Source organism: Pleurodeles waltl, chromosome 2_2 (assembly GCF_031143425.1).
Source record: "Pleurodeles waltl isolate 20211129_DDA chromosome 2_2, aPleWal1.hap1.20221129, whole genome shotgun sequence".
NCBI lineage: Eukaryota > Metazoa > Chordata > Amphibia > Caudata > Salamandridae > Pleurodeles > Pleurodeles waltl.
The window spans coordinates 1072636184-1072662987 of record NC_090439.1 but is presented as its reverse complement, the minus strand read 5'-3'; the positions used below and the strand labels follow the sequence as shown (position 1 = coordinate 1072662987).

The 26804-nt window shown below is 42.3% G+C and overlaps 1 protein-coding gene across 1 annotated transcript in view; it reads right to left on the bottom strand.

Annotated features, from left to right (window-relative positions):
- Positions 1-26804, bottom strand: part of DENND3 (DENN domain containing 3) — a 372298-nt gene that overhangs the window by 252400 nt on the left and 93094 nt on the right. The window contains exons 4-7 of the mRNA XM_069220830.1: positions 25621-25763; positions 24149-24260; positions 20015-20134; positions 3561-3779 (exon numbers count right to left, since the gene is read on the bottom strand). Coding sequence (XP_069076931.1) covers positions 3561-3779; positions 20015-20134; positions 24149-24260; positions 25621-25763 — 594 coding nt within the window. The remainder of the gene's footprint in view (positions 1-3560; positions 3780-20014; positions 20135-24148; positions 24261-25620; positions 25764-26804) is intronic.

Genomic DNA, 26804 nt, shown 5'->3' with positions numbered 1-26804 from the left:
AGCACCGAAGGGCCACCGGATTGCGCTCTAGATGTCGGTGCCGATACAATAACACTAAGCCGGTACCGAACGATAACAATACCGTTGAATTTTCAATAGTTTAGCTAACTTTCCCGATTCGAAATACAGAGCGAAGAGGAACACGTCCGAAACCAATGGCGGAAAGAACACAATCTAAGATGGAGTCGACGCCCATGCGCAATGGAGCCGAAAGGGAGGAGTCACCCGGTCTCGTGACTCGAAAAGACTTCTTCGAAGAAAAACAACTTGTAACACTCCGAGCCCAACACTAGATGGCAGGATAATGCACAGCATGTGTATCTGCAGCTACACATGCCACCGAACATATATATATATAATGTGTTTTGAGGCTACATTCAACAATATCTCCACAAGTTCAAATAGGCTACAGCTGTCAAAGCTGAACATAACATCCAAAGATGAAAAAGATGAAGATAGACAGTGCTCAATGCATGGGTCCTAGATACAGTGGAAGGCTTTTTTCCGTAGGTTCTCCTTTTTTGCCTCTTTATGGAGCTTCTTTATACAGTAGTGGGCCAGCACATAGATCTCAAGCTGTGATTTGTCACCTCAAATAAGGTTGCTGCATACTCCTCAGGAAAGATTTGTAAGCTTGGAAAAAACAGTGGTCGGGAAAGGTGTCGGATTGGGTGAAGAAAATCAAATTTTTTCGATCCAAGCAGGCATTTGACCCTCAGGAAAGACATAATTTTTCTCTGAATATTAATGCTAAGGTTCACCTTTCAAGCAGTACTGGTTACCACTGAGACAAAACAAATCTTGGTGTTTTTCAGACTATTATTACTCTAGCTATCAGACATAATTCTTCCAAAACGTCTCCTGGAAATAACTACATGGATAAACCAATTGGAGACAGAGGCTCTCAAGCTTAACAAGTTTCCTCTATTATTCGGCCTTCAGGTTACTCGGTATTTGGGAGTCCAGAGCAGACAGAAAAATCACTAGAGTACCCTAATGGTCACAGGATACAAGGGGGAGTTGGCTTCTCTCATTCCCTGTAATTCATGTTCCGTCCAACAGTGATTCTAAACAAGGGCGAACAGGTCTTCTCTTGTTCTTGGTCCAAGGAGTATGAATGTCCTCAGCTTGCGTGTCTCAAATCTCACAAGATCCAAGTGAGTCTCACGACGGTAGAAGCATTTGTTTATGAGCAAGAGCTCGGCTGTTTTTTATTCAACGTTCACCTATACTACAAAGGAATACAAGTGTGTGAAGCAGAACAATTATAAGGAGACTTGGAGCTAAAAGGATTGGCTTCTCCCAATAGGGACAAAGGATTCCACTATTCTGTCTCATTAAGTTTAAAAGGACATCATGGGATGCTAACGTGGAAAACACCATATTTTTCACATGGAGTTCAATTAATATATGGATACCTATTTTTATGTCAAATCCAAATATGGTAAAGGACTATGATGCCACCTATATTTATTATAATTGATACTTTAATCAAACATTTGAGTTAAGACAGAGCTGAATGTTCCAAATGGGACAGCCAATCAGATTCTTCTGATACCTCACAGTTTATGAATGGATGGGAGAAAGAGGAGGTAACAAATCTGGGAGATTCATTATAAAACAGCATTTTTGACGTTTGAGTGGGTCAATATCACTAAAAATTACTCCTTACCTTCATTATGCACCATCACTTGCGGTTCATGCTTGTAAATCAGGTGGGAAAAAATAACTAGTATTAACTGGCACCAATTAAGCTGGGGAAGAGTCATATTTCAGCCAACCCTAAGCATTTATCAATCTGAAGGGTTTGTATGTACTTAGAGGTCACGTTTCAGGCAACATCATCTAGTTACTATTTACTTATTTTGCTGCTTTGCAGAGAGCAACAGTTACTTCAAAGTGCAAAACAAAGGCGAGTAAAGAGTTTATTGAGGAAAGAGGGAAGTTAAAATCCAGTTTGGTAGGGTAAGCAAATATATTGAATAGTCTTGAGTCATGACCCTTGTTCTGCATGGATTGTAATGAATGCTATTTTAATAGCTCAATTCTCAAACGTTTCCTGAAAATCTTGCGGCTGGTTTCAGATTTAAAATTTGAGTTAATATTGCACAATTGAGCAACCCTGTCCGCCCTCTGTGTATCCCCCTCCTCTTGAAAAATCATTGGTAGATAAGTCCTCGAATGAAGGTTTCTGTGTGACGCACACAAGGTTTCAATTCCTGTAGTTATACTGCGCATTTTTCATCAGTATGCCTTATGAACATACACAGGACTTTTAATTGTGAACTGGAACTTATTGGTGGTTTGTTTTCTGTGGTCTTGCTCATGGCTGGAAAAATCACCTTTTGGTTAATTGGTTCTGTTATTTTTCTAGCAAGGCAATGACCTTCTTAGAAATACCAGATTAAATAATACAATAGTCGAGAAGGGTTATGAGATGGCCTCTTGTCTACCTGAATCAGCGTACATCATGGACGAGTGAAAGTGCATTGACATGGGGTATAAATAAAAGTTCAGAGTTGTTAAGTATGCCCAGATGTTTTACTTTTAAAAAGTGTTGAATAATGGGATCCTCATTTTGTGGGTCAGATGAAGCATTATAAGCAAAAAAACTTCCTTTCCTCGAGTGTGGTCAGAATGCCATGAAAATATCATCGCCAGCCTGTATCCAATGTACCTGAAACTGTGTATTGTGAGATTTGCTGTTGGCTCGCACGTGTTAAGCTCAGGATTCAATTCGCAACCTACTGAAGCAGGCTCGCAAATATGACAGCCTTATTTGGTGAAGTCAATGTCCAGAAGATCACCTGGTCCAATCAGTTGCAGGCGCTCCTTTCCAAGTGGCCACATTCGGACAGAAATCGGTTGTACTGCTGGGCACACAGGAATGCGGAGGAGAGGGGCCACTAGAAAAGCAATGACTCAATATCTCACTGGACAACAGGTTCTCACTCTCCCAGAGTGAAACACCAGACTATCACTTCATTTAATAGGTGAGGTTAATGGCGCTGGAGAAAGCTTCCATGGAAGTAGGTGGGTGGCTGATCGATTCAACACCCACTACTAATTCTCAAATGTGCGCCAGCTTGTCGACACTGGGGATGGGCTACTGAGCATGGGTACAAAGCTTCGAACAGATGGAGCAAGACATCGCCATGAAGGGCAGCGCAAAAAGATTAGAATAGTAGAGTACATCACGACCTCCGAGTTTCAGAGTAATAGGAAACAGGAGCCAGTTCCCTTGCAGCAGGAGCCAACACCAGGCATGCTGTAAGAAACGTAGAAGACTGCGGACGCAATAGCTCCCAGGGTTGGAGTACTGCGGTCAGCACCATAGAGGAGCTCAAAATCCTACATCTTGTCATTTACAAATAGCATTGAGAAATGTGCTTTTTCTCTTGGGGTTTTCTTTTTTCTTAGATGCTTCTCCCTACAACACAATTCATTAAGTGCAAGGAATGTAGCTGCACAATGAAGACAATGGTCATATTCTTTCAAAAACAAGCAAGAAGAACGTTTACACGTCATATCTATGGTGTAAACTAAGTAGAACTGCTTACCCTGCTGACTTCATCAAAGTGACTGAGGTGACAGCCCATGAGGAAACACGTTGGGGCCATAAGGAAATCCAACATATGGCAGGACAATATTGGGACATAGGTATGCTGCCACTGCAGAGGGTGAAGGTACAGTATAAAGCTTTCTGCGACAAGTGTGAGTAAAGCCCAGTCAGCGGAGAAAAACACAATCCGGTGTTCAGTTAAAATGCAAGATATAATCTGTAAATGAATAATAAAACATTTACAAAATAACTCATTTTTTGAACAACAAAGTTAAGTCCATGCACAAAATGTCAATATTGAAATAACAATGTACTGGAAGTATAAAATCCTAAACATTTAAGCTATAATTATCAGACTTAGGTCAGTATGTGTGCTTAAGGATATACTGCAGTGCTAACAGAACATTCTCACCCTTTTATTCCAGTTAGGAAGGTTTTTGACTGCCACCTATGGACCATTAACTTGAGACATGCATTAACCCTTACAATACACAGCCATTTTGATCCTTACACCTATAGGGACAATAAGATTGTGCATTTTGAACTGCAAGAGCTGTGGTTAGTTAACACACATGGGGCAGTAAAGTCGCACTGCAATGTCAAATGCAAACACAGAAACTACAGTGGCTATGCATTCGATAAAAAGTACCTCCAAGCAAATGAGGGGCTCCACATCCCCATATTTTTATGTTTATGCGTTTGCACAGAGCACAATGCCTAACTGCCATTTGAAAAATACTACAATTAAATACAGCAGTTACACACACAGGCAAAGAGTGTTTACTACATCATAACAAGTTAAAATAAATGCATGAGTTAATTAAACAAATGTTACTATCTTGTCCCTCCCTTAGAAGAGTAGCTACTGCAAATAAAGACAAACATTTTAATGCACACTAGAATACCCACATAAATTACTTTAACTGCTGTTTATATCTCCCTGCACCCATTACTTTCGGTGATGTTGGTTAAAAAGAAGAAATGAGGACAAAGAAGTCCTAGCCTTCTGTAGTAAATGCGCAGGCCAGTAGAGGTTGAAAGCCTTTTATTCCAGTAATATGTCCTTGTACAGCAACAATAACTCCCAGCTTCCTCTTCACTCCAGTCTCCAATCTTTTCTCACCACCTTCCAAATGCCAACCTAGAATGCACAGTTCACTCACATTCCATTCTTTCCTTACAAGCCTATCTCTACACATCTTTCCCCTTACATATTCTAATAAACAATAAAACACACATAAATCCAAGACTATAGACTATACACAACATGCAAATTCCTCAATAAAGCCAAAGAACAATATGCAAAGTCCTCAATAAAGCCAAAGACTACCGCATTACACAGACTTTTTCATCTCCTTAATCTTGCACAAATTTCCCACACTCCATTCTCTCCCATCATCCAACTTGGCCACTGAATTTGACACTTTTACTACTTTCTGCGATTTGGAAAACCTGCTCTCTCCTTTCTTTACTATACCAAACTTTTTCACTGCCACCCAATCACCTACTTTCACACCAATGTTCTTCACTCTCTTCCTAGTATTATAACTCAACTTGTTTTGCTTCTGGAAACTCAACACTCTCGCTTTCGTTCTTTCACGATGCACCACACCTGTTTCTTTTCACGTAACCACCAAGGGAATTATTTCATCGCTGGTTCTCTTCCCTTAAGAGCAATAAATAGTGAGCCCCCTGTTACTGAATGAGGTGTTACCCTATGTGCCCACAACATCCTGTTCAACTCCTCCTTCCAATTTAACCCACTGGCTAAAGAAAGTTGAATGTTCTCCATGATAATTCGATTCACCCTTTCCACCAAACCATTCGCTTGTGGACGAAATAGTGCTACTCTCTCATGTTTAATTCCCAATCCTGTAAGAAAATCCACCATAGTTACAGACACTAGCTGCACACCATTATCCCTGACCAGAATTTTTCTCCTCCAAAAATACTTCTCTGAGAAACTCTATGACATTGCTAGTTGTGATCTGCTCCATAGCCCTTAATCACAAACCATTTACTATGATAATCCACTAGGACTACAAGAAAACGATTCCTCCTACCAAGTTTATCTACCAGACCTAAAAAGTAAAAAGCTAACTAACTCCCATGGTCCAGCTGGAAACTGTACGCACCCCAAAGGTGGTTGTCTGACAATTTTAGCTTTATCACTATTTCCATACGCCCCACACACACACTCACAATCCGCTCCACATCGTTATCCATCCCAGGCCACCAATAAAACTGTTGCAATCTCCTCTTAGTCAGACTTCTCCCTAGATGACCTTCATGCACAATCCTTATCAACCTAATTTTCAACTTCCTAGGAGGAACAACCCTCTCACGTCTTAATACCTTCTCCCCTTGAATACTCAACTCATCCTTTACTTCTAAATACTGTTTCAAACTTTCATGTAAGTCACCTCTTTTTTGATCCAAACTACTTATAAATTTCTTCAACTCATCGAACTCCTTATCCTCCACCATAGCATCCTCCCATTCTTCTTGCCCTAAAGCCAGTTCCCCTTCTATCGAGAACGTCTCCAATTCCATCTCACACATCAGTGAGATTTCCTCAGGATATTCATCAATGGGCATGCGCGACAGACAATCAGCCACTATATTTCCCTTGTCTCTTACAAATTCTACAACAAAATTGAAGTCTATGACAGTAATCAACCATCTGGAAATACGAGGTGTCATACTCCCCTCTAAACCCCGCCCACACTTGAAAACTTGCAGTAATGGTTTATGGTCCATACGAAGCACAAAAGGCAATCCCCACAAATAATACCTATAATGATTAATACCCCAACAACAAGCCAATGCTTCTTTCTCAATGGCAGAGTATTATCGTTCCGCTCCTTGCAATCGACGGCATGCAAACCAAATGATTCTCTCCTCATTATCCACCATCTGTATGAGAACCGCTCCCAGCCCCACACTACTAGCATCAGTCATTACAATTGTTTTCCTGTTAACACCAAAATGTCCCAATGTGGGAGCACTGGCAATAGAACTCTTAATTTTTGTAAATGCCATTTCACATTCAGTTCCCCATTCAAACACTGCCCCCTTTTTTAACAATACTCTCATGGGCTCAACAACATCTGTAAAATTATGTACACATTTTGAGCAGTACTCTGCCAACCCCAGAAATGATCTTAATTGGTCCTTGTTACATGATCTCGGAGCTCCACTAATTGCTCTCACAATGCTCTTATTGGGTTTTATCACCTCAGCGGATATTTCATGAACCAAATAGTTCACTCGATCCTTCCTCAGTTCACACTTCTCCCTCTTCACAGTCAATCCATGATCTTCAATTCTCTCTAATACCTTTTCTATTAGCTTATCATGTTCTTTCAAAGCCTTCCCCACCACTATTATGTCATCCTGAAAACACAACACATTATCCAGCCCACCAAAAACATTCTGAGTTATCCGCTGAAACACAGCCGATGCGGACGCTAGTCCAAAAGGCATTCTACAAAAACAGTATGCACCCAAAGGAGTGACAAAAGAAGTCAACGGATGTGATTCAGGATGAAGGTTAACCTGATAGTAGGCTGAAGACATGTCCAATACACTAAATACTTTACCACCATCTATCATGCTCAACATTTCCGTAACGTTAGGCAAAGGCTGCATATCAACCCAAATGTTCTTGTTAAGGTCCCTTAAGTCAATACACAAACAAATCTTGTTTCCATTTTTAGGTGCCACGACAATAGGCACCAACCATTCAGAAGACTCAATTGGTTCTATTATCTTCTCTTCCAATAACCTGTTAAGCACCTGTTGGAGTGGTTCCCTCATCAAAAATGGTACCAGCCTCAATTTGTGTACCACTGGAATTGCATTTTCCTTTAAAATTATGCGGTGTGTTAATTTCTTCAATTTACCCAGTTTATCAGTGAAAACTTTTGGAAACTTATTCATCAGTTTTTCACACCATCCTACATCTGTCTCCTGATTCCCCAAATAACCTACATTCATTTGTTCCACGATCATAACTGGTTCAGCTGCATTGGGATCAAGTACAATATTTAAATTCTTTTGATGCTGCCATCCTAAAAGATTTGATCCTTCACTAGTTATGTACACCTGCCCATGTACACCATTACTCTTGAACGAAATATCCATGCACCTCATTCCTAATATGTTGATTCTTTTTTCCCCCGTATCCAACCGCTTTCACATCAGCACATTCTAAATCTTCAATTCTTCCTTCCAAAACGTCTTCGTATATTTCTTTGGATAGCAAAGTAAATAAACTACCTGAATCTACCAATACCTTTACAATCTCACATTCCAGCGTTATATCACAATGAGGTTTCTCCAGTTTACCTGAGCTTTCTCTCTTCAAGCTTTTACTACTTAGACTCCACATTTTGCTGGCCTGCTTCCTCAATATCAATAATGGTTAGTACAATTTCTTCATGCCCATCTTGTACATCATCCACGGATTTGACACCATTGTTTCGCATTTTTCCCTTTGACCTGCATACATTGGTCATATGACACCTTCTTCCACACACGCCCTACATGTTAAAGTTCGTGCAGCACACATAGGACTTGAAGCTGTGTGTCCAGGACACCCACAGCTATAACATATAACATTTAAATTCTTCTTCTCCATGGCCTTTACTCCAGTACTCCTAACAAACTTCTCTTGTTTCGTCGCTTTGAATTCTTTCACCTCGACTGTGGTTTCTTTATTTGAATCCTTCATGTAACCTTTAGTCTCAATCTCCTTCATCTATGCCTCAGTATGCTCCATACTCCTTGCTATTTGTATAGATTCCTCTAGTGAAGGACCGATAGATAACTTCTCTTTCACCTTCTTATTGTTGTTTGTGCAGCGCACAATTTGATCTGTACAGCAACAATAACTCCCAGCTTCCTCTTCACTCCACAGTCTCTAATCTTCTCTCTCCATCTTCCAAATGCACATTCCATTCTCTCCTTACACGCATATCACTTCACCTTCAAAGAAAGCTGGCCCATGGTCATATAATTTGACCAGCAGATAGCATGTCTACACAGGACCCATGGGAGACATTCAGAATTTTTCTCCCCCAGCTTCTCCAAAGTTCAAGTCGCAACCAGCTGGGTTTTCCCACATGGACTATTCAGTCCTGCTAACTCAAGTATAGTACCTCTTTTTGTAGGACTTGCCTTATCGCCAACTGTTCCATTGACTTTTGTAAATTGTCAGGCTCACATCTTGGAATAGTGACACTCCAGCGTTTCAAACGGCAGCTTTTAAATTTCCGCTTTTAATCAGATTTTACTTGGAGCACTCTTTCAATATAAGACTGATTGTGCCATCTTTCTTATTGCTAGCTACCAACTTGCAACTAGTTAACCTCTAGACACTTCAATGGGTGCTACGTTTTATCAAGTCATAACTTAATTACCTCAGATCTACAGCTTGGCCTCAGGATGCAAGATATGTTCTACACTTAACTCCCCTTAGCCATCCTCCACCAGTAAGTTTACTGTCTTTGCCAAAATAACCCCATCTATGTTATCTTTTTCCTCTCTGATAGCACCATAGAAGCATTTTAGAAAATATCACAACACAACGAGTCTGCACTCGGAGGAATGGAAGGAAGACAGGGGTAGCACCTCATTGAAGAAGTAAAAGTTTAAACACCACATTTTGACCTCATGTTTTACTATTACAACATTATGAACACCCTGCCTCCTTTCTCTTATCTGCTGACTCAGGGCCAAACAAGAAATATAATTTACAGACTACCAAGGTAATATGGATTAACTGTTCACATAACCATTTGTTAAAGCACATTTCCTGCAGTGTGTTACTACAGGAGCCGCCAATCCCTGAACACACCACGAGACACAGGGTTGTACTCTGTTTGGTAAGATAGCAAAAGAGGCACTGAAACTAAGCATACGTTTTTCCTCACGTGTGAACTTGCACTTCTCTGAACATGTAGAATGTGTTTAAGAGTGCAGTGTCACATTTGCCACCATTTCATGATAATTATTTTGACTTCAATTGACTAAGTGATTTATTGAAACAGATGTCTACCTTAATGTCCTTATGTTTTTATACTTTACTAGGTAAAATTACCTTCAGTTGTTCAAGGGGAGGTAGGTCCTTTCCTTCATTTTTATGCATATTATCACACAGAATAGTTGAGGGATCCCCTGAATAGCCCAGACAAATGCCAGAGACCAGATTAGGCTACCTACTGGCAGAAAACTGTTGGGACAACTGAGGTACCCAAGAACATCCTTGGAAGATAGTTTTTTGTAGTATTTTACACACACACACACACACACACACACACACACACACACACACACACACACACACACACACACACACACACACACACACACACACACACACACCCCCACCCCCCCCCCCCCCCCCCCCCCCCACCCCCCCCCACCCCCCCCCCCCCCCTGGGTATCACCCAATAAAGTATTCTTTGTGGTTCACCCTGAGGTATTTTTAGCAAACTGGATCACTAGAAAATAATCCAGAAGGATTCATCTCCAAGAACTCCCTCAAAACAGCCCGTTTTAAGGTCATGTCTGCCCTGGTAGTACCATCTTACCAGGGAGGGGTGAGGTGGCCAGTGATGAAACATGCTACATTAAGTGGACGAGACCACCTCACCCAATTTCTAAAAATGCTTAGACTATAAGCTAGGAAGTAAGACTGGAAGACAAAATCATATAAAGGCACAAGGATTTCACTGTTGCCTAGTTAGAAGAATGACGCACTATTCTGTGTTGTGATGGTTCTCTACAGGCGGATGAGGAGTCCATATAGCCTCTTTATTCTCCCTGCGTGTTCGATGATTTCAGAAATTATATCATTTTTTTCCATGTGCACTGGCCACACTCTACTCAGATGTAGCCTTGCAGAAAGAATTTGATTATGTTTTCCATTAGAATTCACAGTCAAACACTTGCTATGTTCCGAAAGCAACATCAGAGTACCTCTCATTTCAGAATAAGATTCTGCAGGGTATGAACAGACTTTCCCTGTGTTACTATGCAAAGGTTTTGACCACTGTCACCCACAGCCAAGTTTTCATCATAGTCTGCTGTCATCTATGTGCAAGCACCCTCCTGAGCTTCAAACTGGTCTGCTGGATACCTGACATTGTGAAAGGAGCCCTGGTTGTCTCCAAAAGACTACTCAGAAACACATGTGAAAAACCTTTCAGCCGACAGTGTTAGTCTTCACCCACTATGCACCTTGGTTTTTGAGAGGGCCTTAGCATAGGAGGGTCCATCTCAGATTTTCTCTCAAAGACTGCACATCACGATTCAGCCGATAGGTGGGCCTTCTAGGTGTCACACTCAATAGGTTTAATCATACAGTTATTTAAACCTTTCTTTATTCAACACTCCACCCTTCAAATCTGCTGGTGCTATTGTTGGCTCTGGTTGGATATATAGTGTCAAAAAATCCCTTTTATTAATAATGGGTAGTTGGTGGTAGATATGCTTTGGGGATGATAAAGTGCCACTAGAAACAATGGCAAAAGTGTCTGAGAGAAAGAAACAGTTCTCTTGCTGGTACTTGCTCAGAGACTGCTGCTTCTGCCGATGTCATGAAAGTTTTTCCTGCATATGGAAATAGTTACAAAGCATGCCAATAAACTCATTGTCTTGTATGGGGGGGGAGGGGGGGGGGGGGCAAGGGGGGGGGGAATGAGGGGGGGGGATGAGGGGGGAGGAAAAATTATTGGTTTACCAGGTAAGGCTCTCTGAGGTCCATAAGAGAATTTGTCCAGTTTGGGTATTTCCCCAGAAATTGAAACTGGAATACATCAGCAGTTTCCTCTCTTACACACCCTATCAGGAATGCCTGCTAGAATTCCTACTTACATGATGCCATGACCTGATTAAAATATCTGGACATATGGGTCAGGAGTAGAATAGAGTTGATTATCGGTAAACATTACAGTGTGCACATATCAGGTCTAGAAGACCAGATTAACCACTGGATTATGCTTTTGCTCATCCTTATTGGACACATAGCACTCGCTGCTAAATTGGTGGTCCTTTGAAAACTGTTTTAGCTTAACATTCAGATCCCACCTCCCAAAACTTGTTTTCAGTCACCTCAGTTCCTGTATGATGCGGTTAGCCTGGGCTGGGAAACAACAGATAATTAGGAGGGAAACTTTAACATTACCTTTTGACCAAGTGGGATATTCCAGCTCCTGATTTTGATCTCTACTTCTTATGCACACATGCTTATTATGCACATTACTGGCCACATCAAACTCCTTTTCAGCCACATATGCCAGAAGAACTCATGTGCCCAGAAAGTCAACCTTGAATTTAGAATGCTCATATTCAACAAGACACCTCACCTCTAGTACAAGGCTACGCTTTGTTTCTTTTTGTGACCCTTCAGATATTCTGTACCTAATTATCACCAGTACTTCTCCGCAGTCTTCCTCCTCCCCCTAAATGTCTTCTTATGTTTCAGTTTCCCTTCTGTTTAAAAAAAGTTTTACAATGGATTATAAGAGAAACTAGTATTATGTTTGATGTCATACATATGTGGAGTAATACCTTAGAATTAGAGGTGTGTTAACTATTAAAAGAATACAATCTGTGTAATACACTTAGCACATAGTGCAAGCAAACTGAGAATGCTACAATAAATGGGATAACTGAAAGGGTGTCATTTTAATCTGAAAGAGTCTTTACATCTCAATGTTGTCATAAGTCAATAAAAGAGGACAATATATCTAACTTTTTCTCACCCATTAGATTCTTCTTGGGCCAAGACAAATATTTTTCACTTTCTCTTCCTCTCACTCAAAGATAGACGTTTACACCTCACATTAGGATCAGCTTATTCACTCACAACCAGAAACATTAAAGGTGGTGAAGAAGAAAGTATCCAACGCCCCTCAGACCACAGCAATGGCAGGAATAATTAAAACAGCAATGGAACTGCTGCACTCATTAGGCACTTGACTGGATGCCTAAGTTGCAAAATATCTGCTTGGCAGTTGTAGGGATCCACCCCTGTGCTCTCTCCTAAGCTCCAAGGGGCACCACAACCTAAGTATCACCATAGTACATATGGTAACCTAGAATAGGCTAAGCATACCTCCATTAAAGAGAACAGAGGACAAAGTGAAATTCCAGAGTAAATGCAATACCCTAATGAGAAGAGGCATTATTTAGGTAGAACTCTCACTTGAAGCAATATCCCATCTCTTTCAGTCCACCTAGATTTGACAAAATATCAGTAGTTTCATCTTCACGTTTTCCTGAACAAAAAATTAAGGCAACCTCAGGATTTCCTCTCAACTCTGAAATCACTACCCCCTGCCGACACTCAACATTAAAGACCCTCTACCCCACCCAAAAAAACATATGTAGAAAGGTAAAAAGTTAGCAAAGAGGGGGGGCATGGCCAACCAACATGGCCATCAGGACGGGATTCCTAGAGGCTTTGCTCAAACCCCTCACAGCCACTCAGAAAGCAGTGTCTAAATGGAATTCAACATTTGCTCTGCTCCGGTGAGGGTGTACAAAGTGCAGTAGGTCGAGGTGCACCGTGGTTGGGGTGCCTGGCCAGAGCGCTGGCCACCTGAGACCTTGCAGAGGGGGGGGGGGGGGGGCGGCGTGAAGGCCGGGGCGGCCCATTCATCGCCGTCCGGCAGAGCTCCGTGGAGGACAGAGGTAGGTATGGAGCGGGGGGGCATGGTGGCCTCCTTTTAATGATTGGCAGCGGCCGCGGGATTCCCCTTGGAAGAGGGATGGTTGAGAGGAGAGGAGGCAGCTCGGGCGTGCTTCAGTCCGGGTGGGGCCCGGCCTCTTTTGGGCGATGGGCTGCGGCCAGGGGCCCACCGAGGAACACCGGAAGGGGCTTTCCTCCCTCCCCATTGGTGAAGAGTGGGGGGCAAGGGTGTGTCCCCCAGTGCACGAGGATGGGACTCACCAGGGACATCGCCTGACTCCAAGATGGCACCAATCGGCGAGGCACAGAGGAGCTCCGTGAAGGGCTCCGCAGGCAGCCGTGCCCGGGGAGCGGTACAGCTCATCCCCTGAAACAGACGCTTAACGAGCCGGCCCAGATCGGTGGGACGTGCACAAGAAAACGGAGCAGCAGATTCAGAAGCGGGTGCCTAGATTGGAGGTGGAGTGGGGAGCTAGAAGGCGGTGAGGCCCAGGGAAGGCACCTATGCCTCGACGGAAACCACAAGCTAATAGGGTCTCCAATTACTTTACACCCTGCAGAGCAGGTGGGTCTACCTCACCACAAACAGGTGAGATGGCGCTAACAAAGGACGACCTCCTGACATCCCTCTGCGCTTTCAAAACGGAGCTGCGGGAAGAACTCACGGCCGACATAAAGGCCACATTTGATGCTTTCAAAGCGGACGCTAACACCTGGTTGTCCTCTCTCCAATCAGATTTGGATTCAGTGGGACCCGCACACTGGATCTAGAAGTAAAGGTTCAGAAGATAAAAACAGCAATTGGATCCTATGGAGGGGGAGGTCACTCACCTTAAGTCGCAATTCCAACTATCACTTCTTAAATGCGAAGACTTGGAAAACAGCACCTGTAGTGACAACATTAGAGTGAGGGGGCTGGAAGAAGGCAGTGAGGGTGCGGATCTGAAGGCCTTCGTGGTGGGTCTCTTTTCCACCATCCTAGGCAATGCTGATCCAGAAGTCCAATTGGAGCGGGTGCATAGGGTAGGGATCCGCTCCGCAAGCGAGGGGAGGAGGCCTAGCGATATTCTTGTGAAACTGAGCTCATTCAAAGTAAAGGAACAAATCCTTCAGCAGGCAAGAAAGCAGGATTCCGTGTCCTTCCAGGGGGCAAAGTGCGCACTATTCCAGGACATTGCTCCAGCAATGCTGACCAGTAGGCTGCAGTTTCGACCAATCACGGACGCTCTGCGAGAGAAAAATGTTAGGTATAGATGGACATTTCCCTTTGGCATAGCTTTTGAACTTAACAAGTCATATCACTTTACGGCCCTCGAACAGGCGGCAGTCTCGCTGGGCTTACGGGAGAGTGATGCAAAAGAGTCATCCAAGACACCAGGAGGAACACAACGACAGAGGGAGCCTTCTACCTCCACGGACCAGTGGAAGCAACTGAAGAGGGGGGAAAAAAGACTCCCAAGAAATAAAGCATCCCACCAGGACCGAGAACGAGATCAGGATCTGCTATGGACTAAGCGAGAGACCTGAGCATGGGACACACAAGATCTCATGTGAATGTGAGGGGTAAGGGATCCCCCAATGAAAGGGGACAAAGAAAACACGATTGGAGACTTGCAAGAACGCAAGAGTAATAGTCAAGGTGTTCTCCTTTTCTCATCGCGGACAACAAGGATTGGAGATGCTCACATTTGACGCTTTTATGGCTTCAATAAGCGGTCTCTGTGGGGGATGAGAGTGGATGGATATTCACTCCCCTCCATGAAGACCACAGGGAGGTTTGAGAACCAGAAACAATATGTTTACATGTTTATCTTTGTTCTGATGTTCTTCTATGTTCTTTATTATTATTTTGTGTCCTTACTTGACGTGGATAGGCTCACTACGAAGGGCACGGTGTCCCCGGAGTCCTGTAGAGGGGGGCGAGGGCTGGAGGAGCCCGCGGGGCAACCAGGGGTAGGGGCTGGCCCAAATAAGGCAATACTGGTCAGACCAGCAGGATGCTAGAAGTCCTATCGTGGAATGTCAACAGGCTGAACTCACCTAACAAGCGGTCGTATCTGGGAAAGTTCTTTGATGATCATCATTTTGATATTGTTGCCCTGCAAGAAACTCATCTCAAGAGGGGGCAGGACATTGACTACACCACAAACAGTACCTGCACCTCTTCAGCGGCCACAAAGCATTGTAGGGTTGCCCTGATGTTCCACAGATCAATCCACTTCCAGGTTACAGGTACCAAGTAAGATGAAGAAGGCAGATTCTTAATGGCCGAGGGCAATCTTGGAGGGAGGACTTGTACAGTGGCGAGTCTATACGCTCCCAACAGTGGACAAACGCAGTTCCTCTTGGGTTTTCTGGATAGGGTGGAGGGGTTCGCCGAGGGAGATATTATATTACTGGGTGATTTCAATCTGATATCGGACAACACCCAAGATACAACTCATCCACAGAGAGCGCAAACAAGCTCCTTTGCAAAGATTGTTAAAATGGCCCTCAAAAGGTTGGGTCTTTAACACATGGCGTACGCTCAACCCCACGGTGAGGGACTATACTTCCCCCCCCCCCCACTCTTACAGATCCTACTCCAGGATAGACTATATCCTTATGAGTCAACCCCTTCGACAAGCACTTAGAACAGCAAATATTCACCCAATTATCATATCTGATCATGCCCCAGTGGGGATTGGTCTAGACTGGCCCACCTCATGGTCGAAATTTCAAAGATGGTATTTCCCAAACGTGCTAACTCACGACCCAATGCTCTGGGACGAATTGCGGGGGGCTATTAGATACTTTTTCCAGAATAATATTGCGGCGGACACCTCTCCCCACACTAATTGGGATGCATTCAAGGCAGTCATAAGGGGTAAATGCATTTCATTAGCCACTTCGCTACACCATTTAAAAGCCAACAAAAGACAGACTCTAGAAAATGAAGGTGGCGGAACTGACCCACAAACATTCCCCCACTTGGCTGTCACAGAAGAAGGTGACCTCCATTAAAGGGAAATTGCAATCCACATACACGAATAGAGCAGAAATTGCACTGCTAAAACTTAAGAAAACTCTCTATGAAAAGGGGAACAAAATAGGCACACTTGGCAAGACAACTACGCACCAAACAAGCGAAGGACTATATAGCTCAAATACATGATGAGTCAGGGGACCATTATTCAGACGAGGGACAAGTTCGAGCCTTTAGAGAATTTTACACCCGACTGTACAAGTCAGAGAGGCCAGACACCCTAACACAAAGAGCATACCTACAACAGTCCAACCTTCTGCAGGTATCCCGAGACACCAATGACTACTTGACGGCTCTTTTCACAACAGATGAAGTGCTGACAGCCATCGACTCTCTCCCTCTACACAAAGCGCCGGGTCCAGACGGGTTTAATGCCCATTTCTACAAAACCTTCAGTGTGAAGCTAACAGCACCTCACGGATTTGTTCAATCACATTAGAACGGAGCATGCACTGTCCCCCACCATGGGAGAAGCCCTAATCACACTTATCGTATCCCCAAGGCTGGGAAGGAACCTCAGTTCTGTGCCTCCTACAGCCCTATTGCCCTACTAAATCTAGAAGCAAAATTATACTCTAAAATCCTGACTAGGAGGCTTGAGGAGGTGCTGCCAATCTGGTTTCATTAAGGGCCGCCAAACGCATGACAACCTAAGACAAGTCATTCATCTGATGGAAAAAGTGACAAAGAAACAGATACCTGCAATGCTACTGGCGCTAGATGCCAAGAAGGCTTTTGATCGGGTGGAATGGTCCTTCTTGGTGGATAGTCTGCGTCAGTTTGCGTTCGGGGATCAGTTTATAGCAATGGTGATGAGCAATTACTCCGGTCCCCGATCATGAATTCTGGTAAACGGGGTGGCATCCGAATTTTTTGACTTGACACAGGGAACGAGGCAGGGTTGCCCTCTCTCCCCACTTCTGTTTGCACTCAGTGTGGAACTTGTGGCGACGAGGATGAGGGCACATCCAGGATTCCAAGGAAACCAGTTTGGTCCCGACCAGCACAAAATCTCATTGTTTGAGGATGATATTTTACTCTTTGTTACTGATCCCCAAACAACCCTACCAACAATCCAGGAGGAGCTCACTCTTTACGAGCAAGTAACAGGCTTTAAGGTGAACAAAGGGAAATCATATCTTCTTAATCTGACAATGCCCACATCTGAGATGGGGACATAGCATCCGAAACACCATTTGTTTGGGCCAAAAAGGACATTATTTAGGCATCAAACTTACCCCCAGGGTTGCGGACTTGTTTAAAGTCAACTTCCCACCTCTCCTTAAAACCATAGGAACAGACTTCGAGAGATGGTCATCTCTCTGGCTTACTTGGCTGGGACTTATCAATACCATTAAGATGATGGTACTCCCAAGTTTAATATATCTGTTCCAAAGCCTGCCTATCGATATTCCCAAAGACATTTTTTTATAGAAACCTGTACAATGATCAACCGGTTCATATGGCAAGGAGGCAGGGCCAAACTTTCTAATAAACTGCTTACATGTTCCAGAGAAAAAAGAGGCTTGGTACTACCAGATCTTTTAGGGTAATATAGAGCGGCCCAACTTCGCATAATCGCCGAGTGGTCACTCCGTGAATTGGACAAATTGTGGTTGCACATGCAAAGGGCAGTGAAGGGACTGACAATATGGGACATACTGTGGAAACCTAGATTTGAGCGACCAAAGAACGCCTACCTCAGTACTCCTACAGCCACCACCCTTAAAGTATGGGACACAGTAAAAAGAGCCTACGAGGTAACAACTTTTCCGTCACTGCATACCCCCATCCATTGTAACGTGGCCTCCCCCCGGGCATGACACCAGGACCATTTGATAGATGGGGGGAGAGGGAGGGAGGGTTGCTGCTGGTCGCGGATTTGTATCATGGGGAAGATATTCACACGTTTGAAAACTGCTGCAGAGACTTTCAGCTGCCCCAATCTGAACACTTCCATTACACTCAATTGAAACACTGGGTCACAGCCTCACATGCGACTCGCGGCCACCAGGGCTCTTCTTCCGATTGAAACGTTTGTCCAACAAGGAGGGGTAGCCAAGGGTAGCATCTCCACATTGTATAAAATTACTGACTTCGGCACAGCACACGTTTACCCCTTGACATATTACTTTTTAGAAGCAGGTGTTGGGCTCCACAATAGAGGAGGGTCACTGGATCCAATTATTTCACGATATAACTCAAAATAATTGTTCAATGGGGGCTAAAGAAGCACACTATAACTACTCTACAATTGGTACCTCTACCCAAAAAAAATTTAGAAAATGTATCCCCATGTGTCCGATGGGTGTTGGCGGGGCTATGGTATGCTGGGTGATTTCTGACATATTTGGTGGAATTGCCCTGATATTCGCCCCTACTGGGAGGAAATTGAAAGAGGTTCTGGGTTACCCCATCCCCACATCTATAGCACACATTTTGTTAGGCATACGTGCCCCAGACCTGCAATACCAAACTCTGGGAGACCGCTCCATTAAGTGGTTAGCATTGGGTGCTGGCATCCTGGAAAAAAACAGATTTGCCAGTTCCCCCCCCCCCACCCCACCCGTAGCATTGTGGTACACTAGATTATGGCACAGTCTCTCCATGGAACGCTTAACAGACAAATTGGCCGAATCAAGAAGAAGCTTTGACTATATATGGGACCCCCTGGTGAGGTTCCTTTCCAGAAGCCTACCTCTTACAACCTGTAGCCCACGTCTCAGGTCTCTGCATCTCTTTCATGTGTAGGGGCGAATGTCCTTGGGGGTGGGAGGGGCACGTTGGAGCAAGGTGCACCTAGGGAAAGTAGAGCGATTCCCTGGGTGGAACATCCCAGGACTCGTTGACTGCGCTGAGTGAGATAGGACACACGGTCCTTTTGTTATGTTTCATTATTCTTGTTTATATTAGTTACTTGGTATTTGAGCTCTCATACTATCATATGGTGGGATCATGTGATATATACTGTCCGCTTCTCTATAAGTTGTCATGGTAAGTCATGTTCAGCGGCTGATAGGGGCGGACAAAACACACAATGAGATTTGTCATCCCATATGTTCTTTTGAAATACATATTATAATGTACCACAAAAACGTTAATAAAGAAAGTTTAACAAAAGTTAGCAAAGAAAGGCAATGCAGCACTACATCCCTGGCTATATCTGGCAAACCATTATCCTATTTCAGCAAAACTAATGCCATTTGAAAGAACGTAGTACAAGAAGGCATGCACCATATGACCCATCACATCGAAGCTAACCAAATTACCATTAGAGGGAAAAAAAAATCTTTATTTTTATTGACTCATTCATCTTAAAGAGAAGACAGGTCACATAGGAAACTTGCTCGAAGATGGAGTAAGTGGGGGTTAGAGGCACAGAGGATGGGAGTGTCACATGCATGTTACAAGCTTCCTTAGGAAAAGGTAAGAAAGCATAACATAAGCTCTCAACATTAAAAAAAGCAGAATGACTTTGCCCAGCGACAGTAGAAGGAGCAGAGCTGGGAAAGCAAGGGTAAAGCCGGAGATCTGCAAATTGGATGGGGGAGAAAAACACTAATTATGGGACACATTTCTGACATTTATTTAGAGCTGATCTCGGTTAGCCTTTTGTTTTATAGCTCATCATTTAGTTATTTGTAATGTATTGTGTCATCATACAAACTATAAAATCAAAAAATACACCAACAGTTAATTATTCAGCTGCAATAAACAAATTGGTTACCTTCAGAACTTGCTCAGGCGTGAAGCACAGCAGCGGGATGTGGAGATCCAGGTCGGTAATTGTGCTATCTGGATCCATTTGTGAAGGAAATACTATATTTAGAGGCTTCATATTGAATATCTGTTACAGCAGAAGAATAGTGTAAAACAGTTGTACGAAATACAACTTTCTAACATTTGATGGCAAAGCACCACAGAGGTGAAAAAGTAAAAGGTAAGAATTTGCACAAACCCAACAATCAATCCGGGCGCCAACCACTGGCACAGTAATATTAACGGTGGCAGATCATTTAGGGCCTCAGTTCACAAGGATTCAAGCAGACATGCAGAAATCAATGAGTCGCAAGTGCATGCATATCATAGTAGTCACAAAAATCCAGAGGACTGCGCATAAAGATCTATGCAAATCCTAGACTTTCGCACAGGTGCCTAAATGGAAACAGGCAGACTTTACGAAGATACAATCTGGTGCTTGCTGCTGCACTGAAGGTATGCAAGCCCTAACTTGTTTTCTCTTGTTCTCACTCCAAGACCAATATACTTTTAGGGCAGGTAGAGCATTCCAAACATCCTTTTGCAAATTAAGCCTGCCCTTGTCCACACTAACTTTAGACAAAGTGTGAAAACCACTGGCAGGATTTCTGCACACCTGCAAAGTTACAACTGCTAGGACTTACCAATGTAATGTTGAAAATATGTCTCACTGACAGAAATCCTAAGGTGCAAGTTCCATCTGGCACAAATGATTGAGTCACAGACCCACACTTAATAAATTTGAGTCCGTAAGTGACTTTTTTGGCACACTTTAGTTAAATGTGGATGCACGATCGGACCAAAAGTAAAAGTATTTTATCAGATGGTATGCTGACCGTATTAAATATTTGCAGGGTTTATAGAAGAACATAGCCTAAATAACGTATAATAAAGTCTAAAACAATTAGCAATTTAATCGTTAAAATCTGTCTCTTTATTAAATTTGATTGGCGCTATTTCAAACTAACAATGTAATTCCAAAGGAAAAAATATTATATTGAAATTTCAAATTTGTTTAGATTCAGCCAATTGAGTTGTTTTTTTGTAGAAAATGGCATTACAATCATTAAGGGGTGGGGGGGATGAGAGACGGAGGTTGCAATAGTGAAAGGACAGAAAAAAGGAGGAACATTTAACAGGCAATAATTATGGGATGTGCCGTGATGTACAGTGAGATATGACCATGTAACCACTGACTAAGTTATACCACCACTAATGAAGAAGGGTGAGAAGGGCAGTGCATAAAAGTGCTGAGAGGGGAAGAAATACTACTTGGTTTTATCAACGGCAGAAAACCGTCCACAGTGTATCAGAGTTTTACTTCTACGAGGTATATCTAGTTCAGCCAGGCCTAGCAAAGGTCAGAAAAGATGGGGATTTTTGAAACAGTTCACAAAGTTCAAAGTGATATAGCCAAAACAAGGACATACCCTGAATGCCAGTGGGTGCCCATAGCATAAGCTCAGAACGGAATCAGGGAGAAACTACATATATGCACACAATGGAATGGCAAGTGCACGTTTGACCAGTAGGTTTTTAGGTTTAAAACAAGCTAGCCCATTTTGAAACTGAAGAAAGAGAAGTTCCCTGTGCGGTTTAATAGTTTAAGTGTGTCTTACCTATGTCAAGATGGCCCCAACCTGGATTACTGTGATTACAGGAACCAACAAGACTGCCCAGGAACATGCTTATGTTATGAGGGAATCAATCAGGGGCAGGGTCATGGGAGGGCCTTTGAGGCCGGAGCAGGAGAACCTGCCTAGGGGTGCTGCAATGGAGTGGTGGCCATTTGCTGGAGGATGCCATGGTGGCAAACTAGGATTGAGGGCATCACAGTTCCTTCCTGCCTTCTACCTGCAGAGACACTTTATTGAATGCTAATGGAGGAAATCTACCACTTCAATGACCCTTGGGATTAGTAAAAGGCTAAAGGGGAAGGAAATATGGGAACAGAAATATTTACCTGTCTCACCAGACTCACTATAGCCCTGCTGCACCAGCTCCTTTCCCTCATCTTGCATCACCTACAAGGCCTCTTAAAGGGGGACCGAACATCTTCCTTTCTCTTCACCTCCTTTTGACAGCAAATAAGTTTTCTCTTTGTCTCTGTGCCTCTAAGGACCTTGTTAAAAAAGGGACATAAGTAGTAACTCATATACCTCACCTCATTTTTAGAGACGGTTTTGCTACAATAAAAATATTGTCTGTGTGCTTATTGTGCAAACACTAGAAAAGCACCATCTCTGGAAATGTTTTGTTGCAAGTAATATATATATGCAGTAATAACCAAAGATTTTCCAAGGTACCCACTGCAATTGATAAAAAAAAAAACACTCTATTCATACTGCATCAGAGCAGACAATCATCCGTGGGAGTCAATTTATCCAGGCTCAGAAAATCCAGTAGCAATAATGTTGCTAGTTTTTTTTTTTTTAAACAGTAGTTTAGCAAGCTAATTATGTCACGGAACAATGGATCTTTAATTTGGTTGGCTTACAATAGTTGGGTTTGATTTCCTTAGCTCATATGCTGGTGAGCCAGTGATCTACGTATGGCAGGAAACAGCTTAGGTGGTCAATGGCTGTTCCACGTCGTTAGGAGGATTCTGCGCCCCTTCCAAGCTTCCTTCCAGCATTTCATGCAGCATAGCCCATCATCATACACTTGTGATGCTGCGAGACTGGTCGGCATATGCTGGGTCAGGATGAATGTAGGTGGCTAGGTCTACCCTAGGGTAAACCTTGTCAGCAGTAGTGGAAGCGTTGCTGAGAGGAGGGAACAAGCAAGGCAGCTCACAGACTGGTATGATGTTTACTGTACAACTCTTGTGAGCTTCATGCTGTCTTTGGCTGCTCATCATCAAATGTAGGACCAAACAGGATGCAGCAGTGCAAATGACCTTTTTTTCCCCAATCACAGTTCCCCAGCTGATATTATAACAATTAGAAAATAAGATGGCACATAAAATACATGGACAGTAGGATGTGCAGGATTTATGCAGATAAAGATAAAGTTTGCTGGTGACCTTTATGAATGCCTAATGAAATTATAAGTAAAATCTCTCCCTGCAGCATATTAACCAGATAGTCACATTCATGGCTGGATCCTTGGGTTAGAATCACAACTCTGGTCTTGTACATCAGAGAGGGGTTAGCTCACCGTAGAGGGGCATCCATTTCACACAGAGCAGCAGAGTGCAGGAGGAGGATCATGGCTACAGTAAAGCTGGTGCATAGTATTGAAGTATGGGCCGGCCTTCATGTTAAATTATAGACTGTGAGGCCACAGCGTTCGTGTTTACTGAAACAAATGTGCCAGATAGATGGTGGTCCTGCTTACCTAAGGAGAGGGCTCTGGTCCCACCAATTATCTGCCAACACATGTCATAGGTTGCCTTAGATGAAACTTAAAAAGGCCCTTCCAGATAAATATTAAATACTGGTTGACCCTCAAACTGCATACCTGTATTCAGTTCAGGTGTAACAGAAATAGGACAGTTTTTAGAGAACGTCTGAATAAGAGCAGAGTTGCCTGGATTTTTAGATTTGACAGAAGAGGGTTTTAGATTGAGGATGCTGCAACAGGGAAATGTGTTTTTGTGCTTGGGACAAACCACCAGCTCAGATGGACACCAAAGAACAATACAAACGGTGAATGCTGCACGATGCAAAAAAAAAAAAAAAAAAATGTAATGTAAGAAATGTGAAAAAAAAAATGAACAGCTAGTTGAGAACCTGGAGAAAACTGGAATGCAACAAAATATGCAAAATGAATTTTGATGTCATCTAAAAAAAATAAAAAAATAAAAGAAAAATAAATAAATAAAAAAACATTCACAGCAGGGAAGACACATACCAAGAAGGTCAAATGATCAACAACAGTTTCAGAATGAGAGCGTTCTGGTAGAACTAGAGAAAAGATGTGCAAATTAAAAGTGAAAACTAGAAAAGGAAATCCGGTATCAGACTTTAGATTTACACAAGCCTGGGAAATTAAGGATTTTTATTACTCTTTGAGTCAAGATAAGTTTATGGGACATGACACCAAATTTTTCTTTTTAAATAACATGAAAATGTTGAAAAGAACCAAGAAACATAATTACCAAATGAAGTGGTCCTGGAGGCGGGCTTGGTACTAAAGCTAATTTAGCAGCAAATTCTTTTATGCGACCATCAATCTCACAATCTTTGCAAGGTCTCAGATGTACCAATAGGCTGAATGATAATTGAAATGACAGGTAAACAGAAACATTATAATCGTTATCTTTTCAGACGTTTATAATATACAATATTCAAGAAAAGAACCATTTAGATTATTCCTGGACTAAATCCTTTATGTACAGACCTTTTGCTATACAGCTGGCCCTCTCTGGTAGTCACAATGTCACCTATTAATGATGTGATGCATCTTAGAAGCATTAACATCTGCAATTGTTACATACTTCTTTTCAGTATTTATTGTACAAAATAAAACCATAATAAAAAGAAAGAAAGATTAAATTAATTTGAAGGCCCTGCGGATGAGATATTACTTTATGAACCTTACACGTCCAGAGGCTGATCATCTGAATGCTACTGAGTTGACCAATATTAGCATGGTCCTGCAAACAATAGAAGCTCAAATTCATCGAACACTAGACATTTCTTTCTTACTTTTATTCCTGAACCCACCCTTTCCATTTGTTACTTCTATTCTTTGTATGTTTGAGATCTCCGATCTCAATTTGGCATTTGTACTCCACACGGACAGTCTTGCAGTTAAGGGATGTGTTAAATAAAAAAATTAACTAATACATCTAATGAATTGTTATTTTTATTGAAACAAACTCAGAGGCAAACGACCATGTAGTCTTCACGTTACCAACTTAATCACTACACTGAATAGTATGTGCTATGCCTTTAACATGGCAGACTGCTCTATTGGCTGCCCAACTATGTCGACAAGATCGATAATTATCAGTCTCTGACTGACTGACAAATACTAAGTCAAGACCCAAAGTGAAATTTCTGCTTTAACTTCTGAAGTTCTCATTACAGAGCAGACCAAAACAACCAACATTTGAACAGTCTTAACCACTTTACTCACAAAATACATGGAAAGGCGGTAGGTAAAATTAAAAACATTTCAAGAATAATTTAACGCCTCTTTCTTTACATCTAATTGAAAGCAAAATTGCCAGGGAATGGGTACAGGTATAGGAAACTGATGTCTTCGGTTAATAAATTTGTAGGATAAGGTGAGCTCTATGTCTTTAACACAATCTAGAATTTCAACCACAATAACAGTAAAAACCTACACTTCTCACAACATGTTCTGCCTGGTAACAATAGAGACCTGTTATTGTAGCAAGACTTTCCAGACTGAACGATTTTTCAGCTCCCTTCTTTGTTCCCAGTTAAGAGACAATCAATCATCAACAGCTTAATTCATAATGGTTACTACCCAATAGTGGTGGACAGTCCCCTAACAAAATGGAGCGCAAACAGTTTTACAAATCAACAACCACATTTTCAACCCATCACTATCACTGCATAGTGACAAAACATGGCATTCACACAATTGGGTAACGCTTACCAGGAAAGGCAGTCCTTTAAAGCATTATAATAAGGATATTTTGAGATCACGCACACTGCAAAAGGTACGAAGCAGTCAAATGTTTTAGTTGAGTTTATAGAGGACTCCCAAGAAACCTGACCATTTGTTAAGATATGTCCGTTCTAGAGAGAAATGAATACAATAAAAATCATTATCTATCCACAAAGCTAATTACAAACATCATATAAACCAAGATTAATATAAACACAACTATGCTACAGATAAAATTATGCATCAGTAAAACAATTAAAAATACAATGTATTGTGCTTCTTTGAAAAATCTGCGCTAGGCTAAATGCTGCAGCATGCTATGTAGATTCTACTTACATTTTGTATCCTCAGAGGTTTAAGGCACTGAGGCGACAGAATGGTGGCATGCAGTGATTTACGAAACTCTCTCCTTAAAAACAAATTTCCTCAAATGACAGCATCCAACCTGAAGGTAGCATCATGTTTTGAAGAGAGAAAGTAGCACTTTGGAAGAAGCTTTTTTTTGTGAGGTCTGTAATATCAGTAGACAGAATATAGTCTGACAGACGTAGGACTGTCTCAATGTTACTGACAAAACTATTGCTTTAGTTGAGCTAGATTTTTTATCGTTCCCTCCAATAGAGCAATATTTTTGTAAAAAAGGACATGATTCAGGTTAGGTGGTATTTAGGCCACAATATGCTTTTACCTTAACACTGTGGAGGGAAGACAGTGGAGGGGAGGAAAATATGCTTGCACAAACACATCATGAAATAGATATATTGCTTATATGCCTTACACAAGTTTGTTTCTCACTCAGCAATGGCTGAAAAACAAAATCTCAACATGAAGACAACACAAAAGAAAAGAGCATTAACATAGGTTTGAATACAGCTCCACATAGCAAAAGATCTCCAGTAGGATTTTGTTTTGCTAATAAGTTTGGCGTTGTCTGACGGATCTTCACAAAATATTACAAATTAGTTTATTAGTTACTTTAGCTGCTATCTGGCAAGTTTCCGGAGTTTCAAATGGGGCTGAGAAAAAGGGGTGCCCCAAAATGTTTTTTCCACGTTCTATGTCTAGGGGGAATTTTGCAATCTTTAGACACTGCTACAGACCCACCCACTGAACGAAATTACACCAAATTTGCCAGGAGGCTAGATCTTGTGTCGTAGAGCGGGCTTTTGTGA